Here is a 10,329-nt window from a genome sequence, read left to right as displayed (position 1 = left end):
CCTTCTGCGCACACAGAGAAAAAGTGTAAAAGATCAAAATATGCGAAAATATAAGAGGTCAAAAATGTCACCTTCATAATGCATAGATCTATTATGTGAGATCAAGTATTAGTAATTAAGACAAATGGCAGGATGCCAGGAAATCTCTAAGGAACGGGTTGGTGCACAGGTTGTAATGTGGTGTGGGACTGGGGGAAATGGAGACATGGACAAACGCATGTAGGAAATAGACATATTTAAACTCTTTGGGGAAGATATATATGGGTTGGGCACCTCAAGCTTTCGAAGAAACAAAAAGAGATTCCTCTCTGCTTCCCAAAAAAGAAACTGTAAAACACTGCATTTCTTCTTCTTTCTTTTTTTTTTAAAGTAAAACACTCAATAAGCAACTATTCCTTCATTTTGTGTTTTTTTTTTCTCTCTCCCAATATTAGGGGTGTCTTAGCGCTGGTAGATTATTGGCTCTCCTGGCCTATTGCTAGCTCTGATTAAACAGATACACATTTATTTCATGTCAGCAAAAAAACTGAGAAATAAGAAAGCGGCTGCCAACACAAATGACACGAGCAGCTGTTCTCTGTGCTGATATGTCCAGTCACATGGACTATAATAATTGAAGTGCGCATAGGAAATGGGTGGGAAGTGTTGGTGAGCCTTACTGGGTGACGCCATCTATGGTCTCTAACAGGAAGTGACAATGTGTGCTATGGGTCTAGGCAAATCTTTGACAAAACAGCTGTTTCCTGTTGCGTAACTAAGACGTGTGCTTTTCTAAGCAAAATCAGACGCAAATTAAATAAAAACTGACAGTGATGGGGTGATGACAAAAATAGACCTTTTTCAAGATAAGGTTGGAATTTAGTTTCTGATCTGAATAAATGTCCCCAGGATTTTATTATAGGAGGGTTGAATCAAAGACTCGGTATTCTGAGGTTGGCTTGTTGTGTGCTTTTTCTAAGGGCAATTTTATACCAGGGTTTAATTTAATAATAATAAAAAAAAAAAAACACCCTAGATCGATTCATTGGTTATTTTGCTGTATGAATGCAAAATCAGAACAACTACACTAATTACTTCTTTAGAAAAATACTGTTATTTTTAATAATGGAATGTTGACTGCAGAAAGAGCCACTATATTAAATTACAACACAAGATTATTCTTTAAAACAATTTTTCCTGTTGTTCTTTCTTTTAAAGATTCCTGTAAACTATATTGTTTTGTGATTGTCTATAAAAGAAAGCATGAGAGAGAAATGATCCTCAACATTTCAGACCAAACTCTGCCTAAAGCCCAGAAGGACTTTTATCAAACGCTTCTGTGCTGCAGGAAGAGGACCGATAAGACTTGTGAGTGTAAACGGGAATGTCTTATTTAGGGTGCAAACTTCATGAAGAGATGAGAACAATGATGACAAAATCATAAACAAACCAATAGAAGCTAAGCAAGCCTGTCATGCCCTCAGGAAACGGGCTGCAAGCTGGAAGAAACCACATATCAATGGAAGCAAAAGAGAGGAGCTGAGCACTTCAGCTGTGCCAGGGCTGGAAGCAGAGTGGTGCTGAAACATAGAGAGAGAGAGAGAGAGAGAGAGAGAGAGAGAGACAGAGAGAGAAGTGCTAAAAACATGAGCACAGTCCAGTTGAGTCCAGCCCCAGGGTGGAGGACAATAAGGCCTTGGTCTTCACAGTAGAACACAGCGGAAGAAACTGCTCTTTTTTTGTTGCTCAGTGGTGATCTTTACTCCTTGATTGCTGCCTTGGGGATTGTTACCCTCCTACAGCAAGAGACATGAAATGAAGAAAATGGATTAAAACAACTAGAACTAAACTGAACACCTTGTTCTGTGAACAATATACTGTACAGTCATGTGTCAAATTTAGCACAACCTATATTATATATCTATGTGTTTTTGTGTAAAAACACAATAATCATCTGATCAAAGTGGGTTTCAGTATTAGGCAAACACAACCTCAGATGAACAACGTACAACTTTTTTAGAATTAAACGGTGGGGCACTTTTCCACTTGACAAACTTATCAATTGATGACTTACGGGCAGTGGTGCCTCAAACGGTTAAGGCTCATGCTTCATTGATCAGAAGTTGCCACTGTTGAGCCCATGAACAAAGCACATAACCTTATCTGCTACAAGGCGCTGTGTCCTGGCTGACCATACGTTTTGACCATAGCTTTCAAACTGGGATATGTGAATGGACATTACGTCAAGATTCATTGTTAAAAAATGACAGAAGAAATTACAGCTATGTTTAATAGTGAAGTTAAAAGCATTTTCACATGCGCAATGTGAAACATACTCATAGGATTAAGACTAAAACATTGCATAAGTGAGACTAACCAGACAAATGACTCAGTTTACTAAGAAGCACAGAGATTGGATTTTGGAGCAATGAAAGAAGGTAATGTGGTCTGATGAGTCCAGAGCGATGGACGTGTCAGTGTAAGAAGGAAAGTACATGAAGCGATGAACCCATCATGCATGGTGCCCACTGTGCAAGCCTTTGGAGGCAGTGTTATGATTTGGTGTTGCTTTATTTGGTCGGGTCCATGCTCAGCAACATTACGTCATTATTAAGTCATTTTGTGGCAATGAAACCTGAATGTACAGAAGCCCGGGTCATGACATCTACAGAGCTTTTCCCCCCTTGATGACACATGCATATTCCAGGACTCAAATTGTGGTTCTGGGAGCACGAGGAACAATTGTCACACATGAATTGGCCACCACATTGCAGGCGAAATCGATTAAAATAGTTGTCTGCACAACCTTTTTTTCGCCAGGCAATGTACAGTATATAACCTGTTCTGTTTAATTTTTGTTCTTCCTGAGCCAAAAAGTTTGTACGTTTGATACATTTGGGTAAAGTTAAAACAAACTGCAATTAGAAAACCTTCTTTAAAACATATTTAATATTTTTTATGATCAGTGTCAGTGATGGAAAAAGCAGTAATGGTCTTACCAGTTTCGTGTCCATCTTTGCTTTAATGTCTCTGGCGAGTGTTAAGAATGACTAAAAGCAAAGCAAAACAATGCACGTCAGTTTTCAATGAGAAGCATTAAAAGAGAAGGTTTCTCTTCCTGTTGAATAATAGGCTTGTCTGTTCTACTTGAGCAGTGCTAATGCTTTACATAACAGTAGTAGTACAGAAGCATTTTTAAATCAACCTGATGTTTCGTCATTTTACACGAATAAAACAGCGTTAAAAATTATGCATGAAAAACTGACTGTAGTGGTTTTAATAATTAGTTTGCTTACAAACAATGGTTGCTATGTGCAAATGAAAGTGAATCATCACCAGCAACACATGAGGCTGCTTCTGATAATCAGACCAAGCTGACATGTATTGGGTCTTGTGAAATAACATGTTTAAAGTCTTATCTATTGAAAGAATCATGCGGTAAAATGACTAAAGACGTTAATGACTGATTAAAAAAAAAGAGTAAATATAAGCAGACTGAAGGAAACATCTGGTCTTATAGCCTTTTACAAGCTATAATTTAAATGATTAAAATAATAATTAGTAATCTAGAAATAAATGCTACATCAGTAAGGTTCACGCTGTTTAAAATCTCCCTTATGTTAATGTAAGTAAATCTGCTGAGGTTCTGGTGTGTCAGTGTCATGGCTTTGGTAAAATGCTGACGTGTCAATCTGTGGTCACTTTGGCAAACAACTTCCACTCAGCTGAAGAGACAAGTTCAAATCTCTTACAAATTACATTATATATGCTCAGATTGGGCTTTACTTTGCAGAGAGCCTATACAACCATTGGCAAGATCAGGTCTGTACACTTCACTTACGTTTTCCACATTGATGTTGGCCTTCGCACTCGTCTCCATAAACTTGATGGCATACTCTAACGCCAACTGAAGAGAGAAGACAGAAGACAGCATTCTCATAAATCCTTACCACAGATAACGAAATTTTAAATGTTGAAAATTTTTCATGTAAAGTATTAGATTTTACAGTTCGTTAAATAAGTTTACTACAGCATTAGATTTTACACTTCTGTAGATTTTATTGCACAGTTTTACATTTTAAACTGTTAAAAAAGGTTTAAACTTTGTTTATTTTAAATTATAATATTTTTAAGTTAAATTGTATAATGGTACACTTTAATACTTGACACTGCGTATGTATTTTTTTTTACAGTAGTATTACATTTTTAACTTAACTTTGTTAAAAAGTTTAAAGTATTCAATTTTACACTTGAAGTAAAAAATATTACTTTTCATTTTTATTGTTAAAAGTTTACTTTAAATTATTAGAATTTATATTTTGTTAACAGATTTTACTGTCCAGTATAAAATTTACCACCTTGAAATATTGTACAATAGGATCTTATATTTTACAATATAAATATTTTTCTGTACAGGGCTAGATTTTAATGTATGCTTGCTTAAAAAAAACATTTTACTGTAATGTATACATCACTTTGTTTAAAGATTTCACATTAGTATTAGGTTTTAAACTTAAGAGATTACTTTAAAGTATGAGATTTTACTTTGTTAAAGTGTATTATTGTACGCTTAAGGATTTGACACTTAAATTATTCTAGAACAGGGTAATATTTTACATATTTTTTTTTATAATGTTAGGAATTTGATAATGTTGGACTCTTTTAGCAAAGTGTAAAATCCAATATTTTAATGTAAACTACTAACAAAGTCCAAAATCTAAAACGTACAACTTTACAGTAAAATATTTTTAAAAGTAAGATTTACTGTAAAAATAGAGTAAAGTATTAGATTATTTGTTTAACAGATATTACTCTGCAGTATAAGATTTTTCATTTGGTTAAACTAGTCTACAATAAGGTCTTATATAGACATTTTACTGTAAAGCTTAATTTTTTACTTTGTTTAAAGAATTTACATTAATATTAGATTTTAAACTTTTACAGTGAATGCTTAAAATTTAAACTTTATTAAAATATTTTACTGTAGTGTTCGGTTTTATGCTAAGCCAAACTAAAGCAAACAAACAAATACAACTAAACGAGTGTAGTTTATTGACATCAGTCGATAAAGCTAACTTGCATCCGCGTCTCTCACCTTTTCTCCTCGTTCTCTGGAAACTTGTCTCTTCTCATTGATGTCACATTTGTTGCCTAGAATCATCTTTTCCACGTCTGCTGATGCATGCTGGGTAGGATACAAAGAGTTATAAAATTAAACTTATAATGAAAGTTATAAATGACATTAGGATTTATTTTGTGCTGTATTTACATGACCAATAATCCTTACCTCTTCTATGTTCCTAATCCAATTCTTTATGTTGTCAAAGGACTTTTCATTGGTAATGTCATACACCAGCATAATGCCCTAATGACAATATTAAACACATTGTGTGTTAAATACAGTGTGTTTATATATTATTCATAGATGCAGACAAAAAATAAATAAAAATACCATACTCACCATAGCGCCTCTGTAATACGCCGTTGTGATTGTCCTGAATCGCTCCTGTCCTGCTGTGTCCCTGCAAAGAACGAAAACTTAATAAGCTTGAGGATACATATCCAGTTCCAAAGATAATCAGACATCGACTAGCACTCAGGCTGTATTCATTAAAAATAAGTTCCACAATTAAGAGGTTTTTGTCCTGAAGCTTAAAGAATGACATTTTCAAATCTATTCATAACAATAACTTTCTAAGGAAGTGAAAGAACTCAAAGCCTACCTAAAGGCTACAGATAAATATGGCCATATTTCCACGTATTCCGCAAATAAAACAAATCCAAATGTTTAGTATGTGAATATATTCTGCAAACATTATCAGTCTAAAGGACACATCTTCTAATTTAATGTTTTTTTTTATTTTTTTTTTAGTAATTTATTTTTTACATTCTAGAACAATATTGGATATTTCAAAACTATGAAATAACATGGAATTATGTTTACGATGTTAACTAACAATAGTTAGTTCTTGCACGAACAGTATTGTCAAGTGCATTTGCAAAACCTTTCAAGCACCAGGATGAAACTGGCTCTCGTGAAGTCTTCCATATTAATAGAAACTTAGATCAGAGATGTTATTAATGCTTTACAGAGCACAAGTAGCAAACACAAATGTCTTAAAAAAAAAAGAAAAACTCAGAAGGAAGCTCTTTTAATATGTACAAAATTTTCAAGAATATTTCTAAAAGGTGTACTTATTCACATGACCGGGGTGCATCATAATATTTAAGGAAGAAGTATGGCTGAGTTAAAAAGAAAGACATGCAAGCAAACAGTAACATATTTGCAATGAAGATACATCAATAAACAGAGCTGTAAATCATGGGTATCATGTTAATCATTAAATTTAATAGCACAATACATTTTTGTCTGATTTGTCTCAAGCTGCTTTATTTTCTTTTACAAGTTTTGATGTATTTAAATCTATCTAAAAAAAATTTATAAGCTGTGTAACCTGTAGTGTTTTAAATGTTGAAAATTTTACAGTTCATTAACTAAGTTTACTACAGCATTAGATTGTACACTTAGTTAAATAATTTTTGTATGACTGTACTAAGACTGTCTAACGGTTGTAAGTTTATCTTAATAATTTGTGTGTTGTAAAAAGTGTGAATCATTTCTAAATCAAAAACTGGCTAATTTATTTTAATTGAACTGACCAACACAAGCTCGATCAAATTCCAAAATCGATTAAATCGTACATCTCTCTACATAAATTGTCATTAAACATTTTAATTAGAATTGAAGTAGAATTCAGTTTGAAACAGACCATCAACTGAGACTGAATTCAGGTGTAAAATCTGATGAAACATTTGCTCAAATATTACTTGAACACTACGTTTGCACAGTACTGTAATGGAGCACAGTAAATAGCAAGTTCATTTTGTGGTTGATTTCTTTTTGATCACATGACTTATCCGTACTCTCATAAATTAACCCATTAATTCTGGAATAAACTTTGGGATCAACAAAGTATCTATCTATTCATAATGGTTAGCAATTTATGCACATTGAGAAAAAATTTACTTTAAGATGTTCTAGATACTTTCAATGTGAACTAATTTATACATTTATACTCCAAAAAACTGCATAGTGTGTCTCCTTTTATTTATACACAAGTGTCTGCAAGGGTCAAAAATAAGTTAAGGGCCTGGTGTATAAAGCAATGATTAGTGGAAGCCTCGATGATGTCACCCTTCCATATTACCTGCGTATTTCAGTTTAAAAGGAACCTGAATCAGCTGACAGTTCGTATGAGGCCTCCAGCAGGAGACTGAAACATACCATATCTGTAACTTGATCTTCTTGCCGTCTAACTCTATTGTCCTAATCTTGAAATCGATACCTGCAAAAAACAAGCACATAAACCAAGGTGTAAAACATTCAGCTGGACTGGGATCTCTCAGACCTGATTATTTTATTTTGCAAACTGCAAAGTGCCATGAATAGAGAGGCCTAGATAGTGCTGATGTACTGTTTATTTCCTCTAATAGCCTACTGATCATGAGTTCTGATGTGAATTAACACTTCCTCAGCTTGAGTTCATACTAAAGAACACAAGTGATGAAAATCTGCGAGATCCTTGTCATGTTAGTTAATAGATGTAAACTACTAAGATGTACTAGTTGAGGGATTAGACACTGACACACCAAATACAGCATCCTTATCTTACTAAATAAACCTTACACAAATTACAACTATCTTAACTAGCTGAAGCTGGATAGCTCTAACAATGCTTAGTCACTAGCCAGCTCGCTAACCTTATCATTCCATCTGTACTCATAGGAGACGCTGGATCTGTTGCCATTTTATGCTGAACCCAATAAACACACACACATTTTATATTTAAACACATATATTTGTTACTATAGGCGTGTGTGTATATACAGTATATCAACTTATGACACTTTTTTCATAATTCATTCAATAAGTGAAACTCTCATATTCTAGACATTACACTTGAAGGCCAAAAACCTCTATCTTGAAATATCAGAATATTTCATTTCAATTTTATTCATAGAGTATAAATACAGTGCATCTCTCAGTCAAGAACTACAGACTTTACAGTGTCCAGAAGATGATCATCAGCACCCTGTACAAGAAGGGAAAGCCAAAGAAGGTCATCAGCCATGGCTGGCTGTTCTTGAAGTGCTGTATCGGAGCATATTCATGGAAAATAGACTGTAAAGGAAAAGCGTGGTAGGAAAAAAATGCACAAGAAACAGATGATTACAGCATTAAGAGGGTTGTCAAGCACAGGTGATTTAAGAACTTGATAGATCTTCACAAGGAGCAAGACTGGAGTCAGTGCATCAAGAGCCATCACACACAGATGTCTTTAGAAAACTGTTAGTATCAAGCCACTCCTGAACCTGAGTCAGTCAGAGGCTTCTTACCTTGTCTAAATAGAAGAAGAAAAACTGGACTGTTGCTCAGTGATCCAAAGTCCCCTTTTCAGATGAAAGTAAATTTTGCATCTCATTTGAAAATAGAGAAGGGTGGAGAGGCACATAATTCAATTTGTGAAGTTTTCATACACTGTAATGATTTGGAGTGCCATGTCATCATCCTGGTGTTGGTCCACTGTATTTTAGCAAGTCCAAATTCAACCAGGAGATTTTAGAGCACCACAAGCTTTTTGTCTGCTGAGATGTTTCATGAAGATGCTGATTTCCTTCAGGACTTAGCACCGGCCCACAGTGCCAAACCTACCACTATCTGGTTTGCTGAACATGATATTACTGGGCTTGATTGGCCAACCATCTCTTCTGACAAGAACATCATAGAATCTACATTACTGTCAAGAGGAAGATGAAAAACCAGACCCATCAAAACAGATGAGCTGAAGGCTGCTATTAAAGATACCTGGTCATCTGTAACACCTCAGGGCAGTCACAGGTTGATCACCTCCATGCTGCATTGATGGAGTAATTTGTGCTAAAGGAACGCTGACCAAGTACTGAGTCCATAAATGAACATTTCTGTATTGTAAATCCATTTATGAAATATTCTAATATTTTGAGATGCCGGATTTTTCATTTTCATGAGCTGAAAGTCGTAATAATCGAGATGAAGCAAAACAGGATATTAACTTTAAATGTAATGAATATGGAATATATAGTTTCACTTTTTTAATAAAAAATAAAAAATCCACGATATTCTACTTTTTTGCAATGCAAATTCTGTTTCAGTCCAAGATTAAAATGTATAAAATTGGACGTAAAAAAGTAAAAAAATAATGTCTGGCTTTAACCTACAAAAAGCTCAAACTAGCTAGCTAACAAGTTGAAGCTAGTTAGGCTAACTAGCCAAGACATCGAAACTAGATTGTAACCAAGGAAGTTGACTTTTTAGACTGTCGTTTTAAATAAAAATTTAATAAAATTACATTAAAGATGATTTCTGATCGGTTATAACACAAATTAATTTTAAATGACATGTGTAAGGAATGAATTAGCAAGCACACAGCTAGCTAGCGAGCATCTAGCGTTTAGCATGAAGCTAAGCTAGCGCCGAACATGTCAGTGTCAGTGTAGTTGAGAGACAAACCAAATGGTTTTACACACCTATAGTTGAGATAAAAGTCGAGTTAAAGGCGTCTTCTGAAAACCTGAAGAGCACGCATGTCTTCCCGACTCCCGAATCCCCGATCAACAGCAGTTTAAACAAATAATCGTAAGTCTTCGCCATACTTGATAATTTGCGGAAATCCCGCCCGGCAAATTTGCTTAGTGGCAGCGCGTACGCACACACACGCAGCACTAGCACAGAGGCAAAGAGCAGAGGCTCTCCCAGGCTCCGTCACAAACCCCACAGAGCCCTACTGCCTCCTGATTCGACTACAGCAACTTGATCTGCTGCACTATTCATGCGTACTCCTGAGTGCGGTAACGCGCGGTTTGTGACGTGCACAAGAGAGCCAGGAAACTGAAACCTTGCACACCGAAGTCTTTCTTTACCCTAAAAAGGGATAGACTGCTGCTAGTTCATATGCAAACTGATTAAAATATGCATTTCTATAATACTGTCGGTTCAGAATTTAATGGGACATTTTTGAAGGAAAACATAAAGGAACACATTATACAAATAAATATAATTTTATAATACAGTGGCGTAGTGGTTAGCACTGTGGCCTTGCACCTTCAGGGTCGGGGGTTCGAGTCTCGGCTGTGTGCGTGGGGTTTGCGTGTTCTGTGCTTGGTTACTTTCTTCCGGGGTGTTCAGTTTCCTCCCACAGTCCAAAGACTTTATTAAGCTTAGGTTTTAGTTTCAGATTTAAAGACACAAAGTGGCTGCATCCCTGAAGCATTCATTCATTCACTTGTTCATTTTGTATACTGAAGGCGGCA

At 35.2% G+C, this 10,329-nt stretch overlaps 1 protein-coding gene across 1 annotated transcript; it reads right to left on the bottom strand.

The window, feature by feature from the left end:
- Window positions 1-349: 349 nt before the first annotated feature.
- Window positions 350-9,783, bottom strand: rab8a (RAB8A, member RAS oncogene family). Its single transcript, XM_053486943.1, has 8 exons — window positions 9,547-9,783; window positions 7,265-7,325; window positions 5,441-5,501; window positions 5,267-5,344; window positions 5,075-5,164; window positions 3,821-3,886; window positions 2,979-3,029; window positions 350-1,775 (listed from the first exon to the last, which is right to left on the bottom strand). Exons 1-8 carry the CDS (start codon window positions 9,668-9,670, stop codon window positions 1,683-1,685), a joined length of 624 nt encoding a protein of 207 aa, XP_053342918.1. The 5' UTR covers window positions 9,671-9,783; the 3' UTR covers window positions 350-1,682.
- Window positions 9,784-10,329: the final 546 nt, after the last annotated feature.

Source organism: Clarias gariepinus, chromosome 25 (assembly GCF_024256425.1).
Source record: "Clarias gariepinus isolate MV-2021 ecotype Netherlands chromosome 25, CGAR_prim_01v2, whole genome shotgun sequence".
NCBI lineage: Eukaryota > Metazoa > Chordata > Actinopteri > Siluriformes > Clariidae > Clarias > Clarias gariepinus.
This window is presented reverse-complemented; position numbering and strand designations above follow the sequence as displayed.

What these genes read in the sequence shown, in the direction of transcription:
- rab8a (XM_053486943.1), bottom strand. Translation starts at nt 9,670, where the DNA reads ATGGCGAAGACTTACGATTATTTGTTTAAACTGCTGTTGATCGGGGAT. An exon ending in GGATTAGGAACATAGAAGAG is followed by an intron (nt 5,165 to 5,266) that starts GTAAGGATTATT and finishes TATCCTACCCAG; the next exon opens with CATGCATCAGCAGACGTGGA. An exon ending in CCAACATCAATGTGGAAAAC is followed by an intron (nt 3,030 to 3,820) that starts GTAAGTGAAGTG and finishes CTTTGCTTTTAG; the next exon opens with TCATTCTTAACACTCGCCAG.